This window comes from Myxine glutinosa, chromosome 13 (genome assembly GCF_964187855.1).
Source record: "Myxine glutinosa chromosome 13, kmMyxGlut1.1, whole genome shotgun sequence".
NCBI lineage: Eukaryota > Metazoa > Chordata > Myxini > Myxiniformes > Myxinidae > Myxine > Myxine glutinosa.
In genome coordinates, this window is record NC_136273.1 from 3,969,381 (window position 1) to 3,987,677 (window position 18,297).

The 18,297-nt window shown below is 48.7% G+C and overlaps 1 protein-coding gene across 4 annotated transcripts in view; it reads left to right on the forward strand.

The window, feature by feature from the left end:
• LOC137438516 (homeotic protein female sterile) overlaps positions 1-18,297 on the forward strand; it is a 169,480-nt gene that overhangs the window by 20,649 nt on the left and 130,534 nt on the right. For all 4 annotated transcript variants that reach the window (XM_068133622.2, XM_068133625.2, XM_068133624.2 and 1 more), the window contains exons 6-7: positions 6,269-6,454; positions 13,302-13,454. In XM_068133622.2, coding sequence (XP_067989723.2) covers positions 6,269-6,454; positions 13,302-13,454 — 339 coding nt within the window. The remainder of the gene's footprint in view (positions 1-6,268; positions 6,455-13,301; positions 13,455-18,297) is intronic.

The following is an 18,297-nucleotide window of genomic DNA, read 5'->3' on the forward strand; positions in this document are numbered from 1 at the left end:
CGTTTTAGTTGTGGTTCGCAAGAACTGCTTGTAACTATTTGTGTGATACTTCCCTTCAGCAGCTATTAGATTCAGCTGCTATTGGACCCCAGCAAGACGGACACTAAGCTGCTGGTCATATTTTGAAGAATCGAGTATCTCCTTGCTCATTTTCAATGTTGCTACTAAAGAAAGTTTCACTTTCGAATCAGAGTCTTGACAGAACATGCATGCTTTCCGGTTCATGGCTTTCATGCGACTGCTTAAATTTGTAGCGGTACTGTGAGCTTCTGTGGTTGAACCTTTGAAACTTGAGTATGGAGCACTCTCAGTACTGGTTGATTGTTCAAGGTGTTTGATTTTACCTTTGTCTGTGTACAAAGCATAACATGATTTATGCCACACTCGCAGTACCTGCGAGGAATCGGCACCAAGCACGAATGTGATTCTATCAATCATATCACGATTATTTTCGTCCCTTAATTTGTGGTGTGCTGATGTTGCTTCGCGGGGAGACGATAGTCCTTTTTCTGTGGCTTCAAAAAGTTTGTCTGATTTACTCTGCTGCCATATAAATCAGTCTTCATATGTTACACACCAGCTGCTGGTTTTTTTTGAGTTGCATTAAAGACTCCATTCTGACCTGAAATGCAATATATATTCATATAATTATACCATATAATAATAATAATAATAATAATAATAATAATAATAAGCTGTGTTTATTGTTTTATCGATCTGTGCTCCATGTGAATATTTTCTTTCTACGACTTGCGTATGTTTTGTTTTGCATTTTTCAAAGTGAATGAGTCAAATGCCGGCCTGGTAAACAGCATATTTGGATTCAGCATACCATAAAAGTTAGAAAGTCTGTTTACCAACTTTTCCTCAAAAATGTCTCATACACGACAACAACACCCATATCTGAAAAATTAGCCAAGTCTGATCTAATCAGTTCATCTTTCTATCATGATACTGGACAGTCAAACCTCGCCGTCTGTGATTTTGCCTATCTGCGCTTACCTTTGAGATACCCCTTCTCTCCCCTCCCTCTGTGCCGATACTCCCACATACCAGCAGAAAAAGTGAACCCAGCCCAACTTATATGCGTTCAATTTATTTATATATATATTTTTTCAAAATGTTTTAACACCTTCCATTTTTGGATGCACTGTATAGCCCAAAAATATTTTAAACTTTGCATTCGGCGTATATTCGGAGATATGTTGAAGGCAGCAGGAAGTTGGGGTGTGAAGAGAATGACAGAGGTCTGTAATCTGGCTGTGAAAGAAGGCCGCATTCCAGTGGATTGGGAACTGAGTACCCTAGTCCCTCTACACAAGGGGAAAGGTGACCCTCTAGAGTGTGGCTCGTACCGAGCGATAAAGTTATTGGAGCATGGAATGAAGGTATTGGAAAGGGTGTTGGAGAGGATAAGGAAGAAAGTGAAGATCGGCGAAATGCAGTTTGGATTTATGCCAGGAAGAGGAACGACAGACGCGCTTTTTATTGTGAGGCAGTTGCAGGAGAAGTACATGGAGAAGAGGAAGAAGTTGTTTCTTGGGTTTGTTGATCTGGAGAAAGCATTCGATAGGGTTCCACGCAAAGTATTGACATGGGCAATGAGGAAGTTAGGAGTGGAGGAATGGTTGATCAGAGTAGTGATGGCAATGTACAAAAGAGCGCGCACAGCTGTAGGGACGAAGGACGGGAACAGTGGTGAGTTTGAGGTGAAGGTGGGAGTGCATCAGGGGTCAGTACTAAGTCCACTACTATTTGTAGCTGTGATGGAGGTGCTGGCTCAGAACGTAAAGGAGGGTTTACCGTGGGAGTTGTTGTATGCAGATGATCTGGTGTTGATTGCGGAAAGTATGGATGGACTGAAGGAAAAGATGAACAAGTGGAAGGAATGTATGGAGACAAAAGGTCTGAAGGTGAATATCGGAAAGACGAAGGTGATGGCAAGTGGTAAAGCATGTGGTGAGGTGGAAAGAACTGGGAAGTGGCCGTGTGCTGTGTGCAGGAAGGGTGTCGGAGTGAACTCCATTCAATGTACAATGTGCGCTGAGTGGGTTCATCAAAAATGTAGTGGTCTGAGAGGGTCATTAACCAGTGTGGCAGCTACATTCAAATGTAAGGTGTGCACAGAGGGAGCTGCAGATGGAGGAAATGTTGAGTTGGATCTTGGAGATGGCGTGAAGCTGGAAGGTGTGAAAACATTTTGCTACCTCGGAGACATGCTGAATGGAGAAGGTGGATCAGACTCGGCAACGGTTGCTGGAGTGAGATGTGCATGGAAGAAGTTTCGGGAACTGAGTGGTGTCCTGATGAGGAGGGGAGTGTCGTTGAAGCTGAAGGGAAAGGTGTATGCTGCATGTGTGAGAGGTGTTATGATTTATGGGAGCGAGACATGGGTAATGAACGTAGAGCAGCAACGAAGGTGGGAAAGGGTGTAAATTTGTTTTAAATTTGTGTATAAATGCATGTACATGTATAACACACATAATCCTGTCATCTAATAAACTCGGTTTGTGCTTTGATGGGAGATGTGTGCATGGAAGGCTGAGTGTTGTTCGCTTGGTGCGGCAGAGACAGACACACACCTGTGTCAAGAGACAGACACAGACTGGCACGGATCGACAGACACATACTCAGACTTGCACGACAGACACACTGGCGCAACAGAGACAGACCGGCGCAACAGAGACAGAAGACACAGACAGACCGGCTTGGCAGACAGACACCCACAGGCACGGCAGAGACAGTGTATGTATGCATGTGTGTGTGTATGCCTGTGTTTGTGTGTGTGTGTGTGTGTGTGTGTGTGTGTGTGTGTGTGTGTGTGTGTGTGTGTGTGTATAGATCCATAGATCTCCCGATGTTCCTGCTCTCTACTGTTGTGTTTGTGTGTTTCCCTCTCTCTGCCCCTCTTGTCTCCCGCTCCCTTCATTTTATGTTTTATGTGTCTGTTTGTGTTTTTTTGTGTTTAATGCGTTAGCTCTCACACGAGCCTCGACTTTGTATGCAAAAAAAACAAAAAAAAAGGATGCGAATGGTTCGATGGATGTGCGGAGTATCGTTGAGAGAGAGGAAGACAAATGATGAATTGCGAAAAATGATGGGAATAGAGCCTGTGATTGATGCTGTGAAGAGGAACTTGAGATGGTTTGGTCACGTGTTGAGGAAGGATGAAAGTGACTGGTTGAGAAGAGTGATGGAAATGAATGTAGAAGGAAGTAGAGGACGGGGAAGACCGAGAAAGACTTGGCTAAAGATGGTGGAAGAAGAAATGCGGGCAAGGGGGTTAACAAGGAGAGATGCAGAAAATAGGGCAAGATGGAGAAGATTGTCATGGGGACCGCAAGGCTAACCCCCGCTCTAGCAGGGAAAATGGCCTTAAAATGCATGTTGTTGTTGTATTCGGTGTCATCGCCGCACTGAGGAAGAATTGAACCCCACCCACTTTAAACTCGGTCTGTCTTCATAAGTTTTTAAATACTTTTTATTTTTAACAATTAAAGAACAGAAAGAACAGTATAAAGGAACAACAAAATAATCTTTCTGAAGAAAAAGAAGGGTGATTAATTTTGGTGAAGAAGAAGAAACCCATGTTCATGTTCATCATTTTGTTGCGTCAAATATTCCTATTGGGGATGCCTCTGACCTCACTTGCAACCTCTGCCAGGCCGCTCCGCACACAACAAAACACGTTATGGGTTATGGAAGACTGCGCGGTCCTGTCTTCACTAAGTAAGGTAATATCAAATTATAATTGATGTGAGGAAACTGTGGGTCGCTCCTGGGAGATTGATCACAATACTGTACTGTAGTTGCCAGAGGTGGCCGGCCGTGACCCGACCCGTCACGTCACGGAGGTGGACTCTGAGGGAAGAATCCATGCGGGGCGGCTGTGGTACGGCCGCCAAGACCTGGCCGTATGGAGGAGTCGATGAAGGGACGGGCACCTAGTCGGTCGGTCAGAGGAGTCGTTATCGTACTGGTCGAGAAACTCGGGGCTAAGGCGGAAGGGGGCTCGGCATGGCGTAGCATAGGGTACGCGGTTGCTAACAAAATAGGTTTGGTGCAGGTGGAATTGGAAACCGGGTACCCCCAGGTGCCAGGTGCCTTCAGGGCGGCATGGCCGTGCGCCTACGGCGCCCGGCGATATCGCCGAAAACGGGGTTTGTATCGTGTGCCTTCAGGTGCCAGGTGTCCACGACCACTCCACACGTATAGAGAAACACTTGAGAACGATTATCACGGACACTTTTCATGTACGATCGCGATGATAGTTGTGCTGGCGCAGCCAGCTGGAGTTAAATTTGGATCGGGATGCCTCCCAGTAATGGCGGACGCAAGAGCGCCGCCTATCGGCGAAGGGGGCACGATCGTCCTTATCGGATCGGTCGAAAGGTTTTAGCATGGACTGTGGATGCGAAGAAGAAGAATCTCGATGTAATAAGTAGGGAACCTGTCAGGTTGAGTGCTTGCATGTTGCCATAAGGGGCATGGCTTTTGTGTTTACTAGACAGGGCTGAAGAGTAATTCCCCAGTGTGTAATTGCCCCTGTGACTTTTCCTGTGTGGGTTTTTTTTTTTACATGCACTCAGCCAGCCATACAATGGGCTCCATTCACCCACAATGCCGCTAGAGCCAACAAAAACCCAGCACATTCGTATGGCTGCACAAAGTTTCGAGACAAATTTTCGAGAGCGAGGAGGAGGAAAGAGGAAGAATCCGTTTTCTCTCTCTCTGGTGCTGGCTTCGTGGCGGACGGTCGCTCTTCTTAGGTGTGCTCAGGACAAGAACAACAGAGCTTTGTGGAGCCTTTTCCCGGTAGGAGGGGCTCTTGTTTGATGCGGTGCTCTTTGGGGAGGTTGTGGCCGTGCTGTGCTTCCTGAGAGAGAGAGAGAGAGACAGAGACAGAGACAGAGACAGAGACAGAGACACAAAAAAGAAAAGAGGGGTACGTCGTCTTGTTGCTGCTTCGCGGCTCGGGGTGCGCGCGTGATTGACCTGCACCATTGTTCGGGCACTTTGACGCGCGGTCCTCTCGTTGACCGACCTCACAAAAGTGCTCGTCGAGACCAGAGCTGAGTGCCATAAAAAGGGGACATTTCTTTTCTTTTATCTTTCTCCAAAGTGTCTGTATTTGTGTCAGCGTGGAGGGTCCCTCAAGTAGAACTATCGTTTTTACCTCAACATTAATTTTGACATTTTACCGTCTTACAATTATTTCATTGAATCCTTTGTTGTTGCATCATTTAGAGACTGGTGTTGGCTTCGCGGTTAGGGTGCCGGCTTGGGATCCTCAGATCCTGGGTTCGAGTCCCAGTCGATCACTGAATTAACGCCAGGGGGGTTGACTCAGCCTGTCATACTTCCAAGGTCAGCAAATTATGTACCAGTTCACTGGTAACTCCCTGTGTGTCGCAAGAGGCGACCAACAGGGTTGGCCGCAGGAAGGGCATCTGGCCATAAAATATTGCTTCAAAAAGGGGACCATGGTGCCCGAAAAATGCCAACCCCTGCTTTGTGGGGAGAAATGGCCTCTAAAGGTGGTTCTTTATTGTTGCATTTCATTTCTTGTATTGTGAATTTTCCTAGTCTCGTATTGGTGTTTGTGGGTTCAGGGAATAAACCTCGTGTGGTTCAGTCTGAGGTAAGCACCCTGGTTTTCTTTGTCAGTGCGTGCCAAAAATAATACCGCCAAGTTTCAAACTGCTGCCTCGGAGTTAACTGTTCGGCTATCCGTCCAAAGCTGGTTTTCATCGGCCACGGACGTGACAATATACTTGTACCAAGTTTGATCAAAATCCCATCACTGGTTCATAAGTTAGCTCTGTATCAAAATTTTTACCTAAGTAGACCTCTGACCTTTGACCGCTTCACCCCATAATCTAATCAGTTAATCTTTACATCATTACACATTCTTTGACCAAGATTGACTTGAGCTGTTCTTAGGTTATTGCAGTAACGAAAATCTGTCACGAACGGACGGACAACCTGAAAACATGATTCCTCTGGCGACTTTGGTGGCGGAGGCATAAAATACCTCAGCAGTATTTCACAAAGTAACCGTCGTTTTCATCAAGTTCCAGTTACTATAGGGCTTCTACTTCTGATTTCCTCCACCACCCAATAACCACTTAATTCCCAAACTGAATCGCAGCAAGTTTCTATCTACATGAAATATAGCAATCATTTATTTGTGTAAGCAGTGAATTTGCAAATGACAGTTGTTGACAGAACCAGTATTTTGAGAGTTTAAACTGAAATGTTTTGACAGTGTGGTCCTGTTCAGAATCAAATGGCCCGCTCAGTATCCACGCCACCTGCAGTCGGGCAGCCTACACTGGAAACACCTTCTGCTGCTCCTGGAGTACAGTCAACATTGTTATCTCAACCAATGGTGTCCCTCACACCACTCAACATGCAGGGATTTGCCGCAACACATAATACACCGACTCCAAAGGTATGCGTAATCCACATGACACATGAAGATTAAAAAAACAAAAAACCTCAACGAAACCCATGAATGTCCTGTCACGCCAACTTTAAGTACAAATCACTAGGAAACAAAGTCATACAAAAAATATATATTGCAAATGAGTTTCGCTGTGAAAAATTAGGTGTTTCCCGACTAACCAGTGATTGCATTGTTTCGTGGGGATTTCCTTAGTGAATTTTGGACATACTTTGCAAAAGTTCTGGGATTGTGCTGGGAATTTACTTTCGCCCTGGTGAACGCCTGTTTGTCTGAAGTCAAGTTCTGTGTTGTCTGCTGTCCATCTGTGCTTGTGTTTGCATGCTTTAGAGTTTAGATTGTGTGCCCATATATCCTGGGCGAGTTGTCCCTTGCCTCACCATGTATGTTGCACTCTTTTTATCTCTGCCACCAAAGGTGGACAGAGGTTATGTTTTCACCCCTGTTTGTCTGTCAAAATGTTGGGCAAAACAGGATATCTTAAAATGTTGTGGACAGATTCAGACAAAATTTGGTGGACAGTTTGGGTGTGTGACAAGGACGAAAAGATTACAGTTTGGTGAAGATCTGGATCCGAGTCCAGAATATTTTTACGTGATTCTTCACCATTGAATGACATGGGTAAAAACGAAATATAGTATAGTACGATATCTCATCTCAAACTTATTGATGGATTCGGACGGAACTTGCTGGACAGGTTGGGAGTGTGACAAGGAAAAATTGAGTACATTTTGGTGAAGATGCCAATGTGGATCCAGATATGAGAACTTTTTAATTTGGAATTGATTTTTTGCCATTGAGAAATGGAGCCAAAAGCAGTATGTAGCACGATATCTCAAAACGTTGTGGATGGATTATGACAAAATTTGGGGCATGAGTTGGTCAGATGACAAGAACAAGCCAATTAGATTTTGGTTAAGGCCCGGATCCAGATCCAGCCTATCAGTGAGATGAAAATCGCAAACTGTTCAGCCCGGCAGAGGAGGTATGCGCTCTTCAGAGTGCATTCCAGTTGTGATGTGTTGGGTCAACGTCGCAATAAATAATTGCAATTCTTGAACAGATTGATGTTAAAACAAGAAATAATGGCATTCTGTCCGATCAGCGGCGAGAGCGGTGGAACTTGGCTTGCTCGTCGCCGTTTCCATGCCGTCGCCACCTCAAAAGGTGAATTCTTTGTCAGGAATCAAACCAATTGCACTTAATTATGTATATAAATGAGCGTAAATATGTGCAAAATTAATATACAAAGGTTCTCCAGTCATCAAATCGATGTTTAAACAAGAAGACGTCATGCAGTGCACGATACTTGCATAATCCCCCCCCTACCCCCCCCCTCCCCCCGAAAAAAGGTTGCAATTGATTCAGCAAATTCGACATTTCATCAATATCTAATTTGACGATCTTGATCAAAGCTCGGGTCAATAGGATGAAAAGTGGCCATTTTTTGATGAAAATTTATGATTTTGGAAGTTTGACCATGAGTTGACCTTTGACCTTTTGACCTAAAAAATAGTTGGTTTCCCAATTTAGTAACTCAATGTGCAAATGCTGTTCAATTTTCAAGTCAATCGGATGAAAATTGATGGTTTTTCAGATGAAAATTGATGGTTTTGGAAGTACGACCTTGAGTTGACCTTTGATCTTGTGACGTCAAATATAGTTGGTTTCCCTATTTAGTGACTAAATATACATATGCTGTTCAATTTTCAAGTCAATCGCATTAAATATGGCGATTTTCGAAATTTGACCTCCAGATGACCTTTGACCTCAAAATCAATAGGCTTCTCATTTGTGATGACCTCTACAACTTGGTGAAGTTTCATGACGATCGGTTTAGTATTGTGACCTGCAGGCCGGTGACAAACAGACAATCAAACAGAATAACTGAACATCAAAATAAACTTATCACTCATGAAATGTGCAGCTTTACAAACACGTTTCTTCAATTATAATGGCTGATTATGTAACGGGAACTTCACTTCAATCACCTGGTTGATCAACAATGGCATGCTTGAGTGGTTGTGTATCGGGATCTTTCCCTTTAAATAATGACCCTCATTATTAAATCCTTCAGTTCTCATGGTTAGACATTCATTTACTGCTGTCACTCTAGACTCTCGAGAGGCTTCTGACAGGGAAAACAACAAGAAAATTCAGATGCCACGCCTGACATCTGAACAACGTTTAAGGGCAATTGGGATGCTTGAGGCTGGTGTAAGCCAGTGAACAATTGCCCAACGTCTTGGTTGCTCACAGCCTGAAATTTCCAACCTGGCCAGGCGTTACGGTGAAACTGGAACTGTGAATGATGGTCCATGAAGAGGAAGACCACGGGTAACCACCCCAAACCAAGACCGCTGGATTGTGCTGCAGCATCTTCGTGATAGTTTCCGCCCTGCAACGCAAACAGCTGCAGTGACAAAAGGTCGCCACAACAACCGCATCAGTGTCTCTACTCTGCGGAGGCGCTTGAGAAGTCGGGGCCTGGTGGCAAGACGTCCTTGCAGAGGTCCAGTGTTGTAACGCAGTGCATCAGCGGAACAGACTAAGATGGTGTCTGCAGCATCGCCGCTGGACACAGCAACAGTGGAGTGCAGTCTTGTTCAGCGATGAGTCCAGATTTTGCCTCCATGCTGCTGATGGGCATCAACGGGTATGGCACAGAGGTGGGGAAAGGTATGCATCATGCTGTATTCGCCAGATCAATCGTTGGGGAGGACCTAGTGTGATGGAATGGGCCGGCATTTCCACCCTTTTGAGGACACCTCTGGTCGTCATTGAAGGCAATCTCACTAGTCAGCGTTATGTCAATGAAGTTTTGCGACCTCATCTGCTGCCATTTCTCCAGGCTCATACTGACATCGCAGTTTTCCAGCAGGACAACGCTCGACCCCATGCTGCTCGCCTGACCACCAACTTCCCCCAGGAACAGGTTGTTGAAGTGATGCCTTGGATGCCTTATTCCCCTGACCTCAATCCCATTGAGCATTTATGGGATGAGCTTGGTCGACGTCTTGCATCGAGGAGATCAATGGCTGTCAATCGGCAAATGCTCAGTCAAGGCTTGCAGGAGGAATGGGACAGACTTCCCCAGGACCGCATCAGACGCCTGGTACAGAGCATGCGTTGGAGGTGTACAGCCTGCATCACAGCTCAGGGAGGACACACACGATATTGAGGACTGTTGTCATTCTGTCCTTGACTGTTAGGAGTGTTGTCTCCATTCCTGTGTCATTTTGTTTTGACTGTATTCAGGTGCGTGCCTTTGTGTTGCTGTGCTGTGACTTTTGTTGCACCACCCCTTGTGATGTTCATGCTTTTTGTTTTTTGTGATTGAGGCAACCTCTTGTTTATTGACATGTATTTAGTAAAGATAGCTGAACCTTACCTCTGTGTTCAAATATTTTTCATTTTTGCGTGGAGGATTTCAATGAGTGTCCTTATAAAGATTTGATAAGTTTCTTTTGATGATATATTTATATATATATATTGTTGCGGTTTTAGAACCCACACTTTTGTAAATAATAATCACTTGTAAATATGACATTTAAGGTCAAAGGTTGCACCCATAGTTAGGCCACAGCAACACATAGGTCACCTTAGAAATCCCAGTTATTTCATTATTATGTGTTTCAGATAAGGCTGTGTTCCCAATAGTTGAATCTGTGTTGCATCAATCCATTCCGGCCATTTTGCCAACCTCTCTCTCCCAATTCTCTTACGCGCCTTGGTTAGCGTTAGCTCAGGCGCCGCCATTAACCACGCGGTCAAGCTCGAGGAAGAAGGGGGCGGAGCGCCACGGACAATATGTGGCCCTGTCAACCAGCCATCAAAGGCGGAGCCGGTGAGCCCTTACCAGCCAACTCGGGCTGAGGTGAGTTCGCTGGCGGGCGTGGTTTCCAAGCGCGCGGATTGATCTGAAAGCGCGTTATATAAGCGCGAGCGCCAAGCCCTTTCACGGACTGCGTGAGGGAGCTCGATTGTAACGGACTGCGCTGGGGGACTTCTTTTTGCACGGACTGCGCGGAAACGTCTGATCATGGCAAAGCCTTTTGATACGGACTGCGCCACGAACTGCCTTTTGCCTACGAACATTGATCGAGAGAGAGAGGGAGAGAGAGCATTTGACACGATATACGTTTATTACGTACGCAGCATCCCAGTCCCCCCGATATATGTAAGTTCCGCTAGCGGTCAACGACACGTGGCACGCTGTCGGCCTGCTGCCTTTTTCCATCACCACCACGGCACGAGTCGGGACCGGACGAGGAGCCTGGACATCTACCTGGACCTTCCCCCCTACCAGCTACCATGCCGTGTGAGTGTGTATGTTTGTCCGGGGTTGTTAAGTTAAGACTGTATAGTCAAGCCTGCCCTGTGTCCTGCTCCTTCGTCTCCTTCCTGTACATTCTTTCGTTTCCTCTTCTTCTTGGTTGTAAATAAATTCACCTTGTTATTTCTTGGTTTTTCCCTAATCCGATCACCTCCGTCTTTTCTTCCATTGAGTACCTGTGGCACGATTTCGGAACCGCTATAATCGGGTTCGTCTTTGTTAATGGCTCGGGCCGCGGATTGCTAACCGCTCGGCAATTTCCATCTTATCCGTGGTTCGAGCGGGAGTTATTTCTCTGCTCGCGGTCGGTGTTGGTAATTAGGTATTTGGGACCCAAATTGTCCAATCACCCTACCCAAGACCGACCGGGAGGAGCGTTGTAGCTTCCAGTACTCGGGACGGCCAGCCCTAAAAGGACAAGGGGATTAACCCCCCCTTGATAAGGGGAGCGCCGACCCCCGAATCCATAACCATATATATGTATATATATACGGATAGAAAGTGGAGGGCAGCGAGGTCCTTACCTATACGGATTTCATTTGGGCGTCCTCGAACCCACGGCAGATAAACAAGACAGACACGAAATTGAAAATGTAAAAAATATCGGTTTAATGAAAATTGTAAATTTTCTGAAACAAAAATGCAACACGATAAAAATAATGCGGAGGTCAAATAAATCCTATATTGAGATGTCTCCACACGGACTTGTATGCAGACACAAGGAGAAATCAATGAAAGTAAAAAATGTGGTGTGTAGTGTTAGCTGGTACTCAGCTCTGGTCTCCTACAGCGGTCCCCGAGTCTCTGCGTGGGAAACGCACAATGGCACGAACTCGCGCCGCAGCCATCCGCCCGTTAGCGACACAGCCAAAAATCTCTCCTCCTCGCCGTTCCACGCTCCACAAAGTTCCGCTGCTTCTCACCCAGCTCGAAGCACAGCCGTCATGAAGCCAGCACCAATGAGCGGAAGATATCCGTCTGCTCGCTTGAAGCCCCGCACCGGGAGAGCACGCGAACGCGACCTCCAAGCCCCGAACAAAAGAGAGACCGGGAATGCAAATCAACTGCTTGTTGCGAACCCAGGATTAGAGAGAGAGTATAACTGTGACGGCTCGTCATGAAAGCCAGCGCAAAAGAGAGAGAGAGAGTATAACTGTGACTGCTCGTCATGAAAGTCAGCGCAGAAGAGAGAGAAAATGGCGGCACCTCGCCTTTTTACTCCTGGTGCTAGAATGTTCTTTCTGACGTCACACTCTCACCAATCAACGGGCGCCACTCGCTCACCCCATCGTTCTTTACCCAATCGTTCTTCGGGGCGTGGCCTAACGACCACTCTTGGCGCCCATCGATAAGATTTGACGAGGTGGTGTTAGTGGTGTGTGGGCATCGTCGGCGATTTATGTTATTTAATGTAGGTGCTGATCGCATGGCTGGTGTTGTAAGTGTCATAAGGAACAAAGGGGAAACCACAGAGGCAATTTACACACGGAAAGTTACCATTATACCCTAACTAATTAGCACAGCTCCACCCCTCGCATGGAGACAAATATACACTTACACGACATCCGGGCCTGACTTAATTACAGGAAGGTTTCTTCTTCGCGACAGTCGGAATACACTACCCTATACAATCCTACCTTGACTAAGGTATTTCATTAGCTACCCCCATAAACATAACAATATGTATTTATTGCCGTGTCACCACCGATTAACACCGCAGGATGACGGATAGCCGATCGTTCTTACTCCGAAGCAATCAAGCCGAAAATTGGCGGTACTTTTATGGCGCGCGCAGGACAGCACCAAAGTGCTAACCTTCGACGGCCGCCGCAAGGGTTATCCTCGGACACACGAACAGAGAAATACGGCACAACAAATAGAATGCAACACGAGAATTTAATGAAAATATATGCAATGCGATAAAAAGAATGTTTAGGTAAAATAAATCCTACTTTGAGACGACTCCAGTCAGACACAAATACAGACAAGGGGAAAGATTAAATAAAAATAAAATTTGTTCTTTTTATATCATACACATGCACTGCCTACATTTGTTGATGAGATGACATATGTAAAGGTGAAAGGGATGTTTTATGAAAAAATGCAGTGAATGGGTTATGGTGAATTAGTTGAGGTGGATTGAATTAGTTGGAACATCTGTTTAACATTGAGAAAGATGGAGGATAGGGGAGGGAGAGGGAAAGGGAAGGATTGGGAGGGGAACTGGGGGAGGGGAACTGGGGGAGGGGGGGGGGGCATGTATAATATGATATTTTCTAAATCCAAAAAGGCATAACTGTGAAAAATTGGTGGGTGAGCAATTTGAAATATATGTGAAGAAACTAAACAACTAAAGATGAAAAACTGCCTTGAGTTTTGACCACACTGGTGAAGCTATTTTATAACATGGTGATAAAGACTGGTCAGAAAGTAGATGTTTCCCTTTACATTCATTCACAGAAGTGTCACAATAAAATTAATGTTGTTTTTTTCTTTCAGATCGATGCTCTTGGAAGAGCTGAACGACAGAGGGGTGAGGAAGACACAGCGATGGAGCAGAGCGAGTTGGCATTCAAGGGAGGATGGAGAAGTGGAGAAGGAATAAACCCAGACAGCATAAGTATGGTCATACATACAGGACAAGAAAACCAGGTGGGCTGAGTGGACAAGGAATGTGTAAGCAGACAGAAAAAGCTGAAAAAGTAAACATGGACAGGTGGGGTCGACAGGAATGGAGGGTTGGTAAAAATAGGCAAAGATAAGTTTGGGATTAGGAATTAGGGGTAAGCACAAGATGGTGATGGTTTGCTATTTTGAAGAGTGAAGAAAATAATTTGAATGGACAGTCACATGGAGGTGATACCAGTCAAATTTATGGTTGGGACCAAAGAGCAGTTAGCTTGGATTTGAGAAGGGTGATGAGATTTTGGGTGCTAGCTGAGCGAGTGCAATCTGGTCGGGATCATGAAGGACAAAGAGCTGAAATGACAGGTGTGAGCAGAAATGAGGTGATGGACAATAGCAAGGCCATCCTGCCTGCTGTTGGTGAGGCAGTCCTTTCCTGTAGCTTTCTGTTGGCTAAATCCCATTTGTCTCAGCAGTCAGCACCTTGGATTCCACTGGTTCCAGGGGTACAAGGTGATATCTGGTGACACCAGCCTACAGAGCACATCCATACTTCATGGCACTGGAAGGACGCTCTGTTTGTTTACTGTTATGATTTGTTTGCACACCATTGAGAGCCGCTTGGAACCGACCACGCTGCAGAGGAATTTAAGGTGCTGCCTCAGTCCTGGATGGCAGTTTTGATAGGTGATGGTCCCAGTAAGTGTCATGGCAGATTGTTAATCCAAGGATTTCTGAAGACTGCACCTCTGCCAGACGTTGAATGCAGAAGTAAACTGGAGGATGATCTATATGTGATCGTTTGTGTTGAGACAAAGTGTGTGGGACTCTTGGAAACATTGATTGATACATTACAGGTGATTAACCAGCTTCCTCATTTCTTCAAAGTAGCAGACCAGGATGTGACTGTCGCCTGCCTATCATTGGTGAGAGAGACTCTCCTCCAAAGAGTAGAGTAATCTGAAAGGTGGTATATAGTCAAGGGGTCTCCACAAATAGGCTGAGAGATTATTGATGTAAACCAGGATAACATGATTCCCAAGATACTACCTTATGGAATGTGTGCCACACTCTAGGAAAAGGGCTAGAGATGGCACATCTTCAAAGGCTAAAAGGCTAGGCCTTGCTTTTGAGCTCAAAGAATAACAAGAATTCCACCACCCATTCAAGGAGAAGAATCTGGATACCCTTTACAGAAAAGTTATTGATCAGGCCTGGGTGACTGATGGGAGTGAATACATAGATTTCCGATCAGACTGTTCTGATGTCAAGTTTGAGGTTGTGTGTCAATCCATGGCCAACTTTACAAAATTATCTCTGATTAAGTGCCCAGGATTGGTGATCTGGTACAGTCATGGCCAAAAATATTGGCACCCTTGCACTTTTTCAAATAATGTACCATTTCTTCCAGAAAATTGTTGAAATGAAAAAATATTTTGGTATCCACATTTGTATTTCTTTGGTTTGCAGTGGAACAAAACAAAAAAAGCTGAAAAAAATACGAAATCTTAGCTTATTCCACACAGAAATCCTAAAATGGCACCTTTAACAATACAATATTATTGGCACCTTTTAGTGCCAATAATATATACTCTTGGAAAAGGGCTAGAGATGGCACACCACAAAACTAAAAGGCTAGGTCTTGCTTATGAGCTCAAAGAATAACAAGGAAAAGGGCTAGAGATGGCACACCACCAAACTAAAAGGCTAGGTCTTGTTTATGAGCTCAAAGAATAACAAAGAATAACAAGGAAAAGGGCTAGAGATGGCACACCATCAAAGGATAAAATAAGGTGGTGAAGGAGCTGTGGCTCCCACGTCGATCGAAAGAATGGACGCGACAAAAAGCTTGAATTCATCTGAGCTGCTTTATTCGAATCAAACACTCAGGCACTCTCGGAAAAACGTTTTACGGTCAGCAATATATATCTATTCCGCCAGGGGGTTTGCCCAGGCCTCGCGCCAGGGGGCGTGGCCCCGCGTCCCGGCTGCGGCCTGGCAAGCCGAGGGCGAGCCTGCCCGGGCGTCCCGACCGAGGCCTGGCAAGTCGAGCGCGGGCCTGCCCGGGCGTCCTGGACGAGCCCGGCCTGGTGATCGCTCCGCGTCCTTGATAGGTGCAAGGCGATTGTGTAACCCCAGCGGCAGCCGCTACACACGTCCCCCCAGAATCGACTTGCACCGGCAGGGTCAACTTGAGGGGGGTCCTGATGACCCGGCCGAAGCGACCCCTGGTGGGTCGTGGGAGGGGGTCCGGTGAGGTGGTGGGCGGTCGAGTGGGGGGCACCGTGGACGGGGGGCGGCCTCGCCGCGGCGGGAGGGCCACCCGTGGTGGGTGGTCGACGTCCACGTGCGCCGGCTTGAGGCGGTCCACTGCAATCCGGTCCGACCTGCCGCCGATGTCGATGACGAACGACTTGTCGTCCCGTCGCAGCACCCGGAAGGGCCCGTCGTACGGCGGCTGGAGTGGCCGCCGATGTGCGTCGTGACGCACAAAAACATACTCCGCGGTGCGGAGTGCTGGGGGGACGTAGGACTGGGGGTCACCGTGGTGGGATGTCGGCACGGGGGCAAACCGTCGGGCGGCCTCCTGGAGGTCCGAGCGCTGGCGAGCTGCGGACCAGGGGCTGGTAGCGTCGGGCACGAATTCGCCCGGGACGCGTAGCACCTGGCCATAGACCAGCTCGGCGGTGGATGCCTGGAGGTCCTCCTTGGGGGCCGTGCGAAGGCCCAAAAGGACCCACGGCAGCCGGTCGGCCCAACCGCCGTCTTGAAGGCCGGCCATGAGCGCGGCCTTCATGGAGCGGTGGAATCGCTCGCACAACCCGTTTGCTTGGGGGTGGTAGGCCGTAGTACGGTGGAGCTTGACCCCCAGGTTGCGGGCGACCGCGCCCCACAGCTCGGAGGTGAACTGTGGTCCGCGGTCTGACGAGATGTCCGCCGGTGCGCCGAAGCGGGCGACCCAGGTGGCGATGAAGGCCTGCGCCACGTCGGCGGTGGTGGTGGAGACGAGGGGAACGGCCTCCGGCCACCTGGTGGTCCTGTCCACCATGGTGAGCAGGTGTGTGAACCCTCGTGATGGGGGAAGGGGGCCCACCAGATCCACGTTGACGTGGTCGAAACGTCGTTCGGGCACGGTGAAAGGTGCCAGCGGGGCCTGGGTGTGTCGGTGGACCTTGGCCCGTTGGCAGGCGGTGCAGGCGCTGGTCCAATCGCGGACGTCCCGACGAAGGCCGTGCCAGACGAAACGCGCCGACACCAGCTTCTGGGAAGCTTTCCGGCCCGGGTGGGAAAGGCCGTGGAGGGAGGCGAAGATGCGGCGTTGCCAGGTGACGGGCACGATGGGGCGAGGCCGGCCTTGGGAGACGTCGCAGAGCAGGACAGTGTCCGCGCAGGGGATGTCGGCCAGGCGGAGGCCCGTGTCCGCCGCCCGGAGGGCTTGCACCGTGGTGTCGGTGGTTTGGTCCGCCGCCATAAGCGCAAAATCCACGCCCAGGTGGACCGCGTTCGCGCTGGCCCGGGAAAGACAGTCGGCCACGGCGTTGTTTTTGCCGGAGACGTGCCGGATGTCCGTGGTAAACTCCGACACGGCGGAGAGGTGGCGCTGTTGGCGGGCCGACCATGGCTCCGTGACTTTGGCCATGGCGTAAACCAACGGCTTGTGGTCGACGAACGCCGTGAAAGGTCGGCCCTCCAGGAGGTGGCGGAAATGGCGGACGGCCAGGTGTAGACCGAGGAGCTCCCGGTCAAACGTGCTGTATTTGAGCTCGTTCGGCCGGAGCTGCCGGCTGAAAAAAGCGAGTGGCTGCCAAACCCCGTTCACCCATTGCTCATGTACGGCGCCCACCGCGTAGTCGGAGGCATCCGTGGTGAGGGCGATGGGAGCGTTGAGCACCGGGTGAGCGAGCAGTGTTGCGTCGGCGAGGGCCCGCTTTGAGCTTTGGAAGGCCGCATCCATTGCTGCGGACCAGGCGATGTCGTGCTTGGCCGGCTTGCCCCGGAGGGCTTCGTAGAGGGGCCGCATGAGTTGAGCAGCGCGGGGCACGAAGCGGTGATAAAAATTCACCATTCCCAGGAATTCCTGCAGGGCCTTTATGGTGCGGGGACGCGGGAAAGTGGTGATGGCCTCGACCTTGGTTGGCAGCGGCACAGCCCCGTTCTTGGTGATGTGGTGGCCCAAAAAATCAACGGCCGTCGTGCCGAAGTGGCATTTGGCCGGGTTGACGATGAGGCCGTGCTCGCTGAGGCGCCCGAACAGTGTTCGGAGGTGGAGGAGGTGCTCGGCCCGGGACGTGCTGGCGACGAGGATGTCGTCCAGGTAAACGAAAAGGAACGGCAGGTCACGCAGCACGCCGTCCATCAAGCGCTGGAACGCCTGAGCCGCGTTCTTGAGACCAAACGGCATCCGCAAGAACTCGAATAAGCCGAACGGCGTGATGACTGCCGTTTTAGGGACGTCGGCCGCCCTGACAGGTACCTGGTGATATCCCCGTATGAGATCAATTTTCGAAAAAATGACCCGTCCCGCCAGACGGGCGGAGAAGTCTTGGATATGCGGGATCGGGTACCTGTCGGGTGTTGTAGCGTCATTAAGACGGCGGTAGTCGCCACACGGGTGCCATCCACCTCCCGGCTTTGGCACGATGTGCAGTGGCGAGGCCCACGCGCTATCGGAGCGCCGCACGATGCCGAGGTGCTCCAACGCGTCGAATTCGGCCTTCGCAACGGCAAGCTTGGCTGGGTCGAGGCGGCGGGCCCTGGCGTAGACCGGCGGGCCCGTGGTTGGTATGTGGTGCTCGATCCCATGCCGTACTGCGACGGCCGAAAACGTCGGCCGCGTGAGGGCCGGGAACTCCGCGAGCAGGCGAGCAAA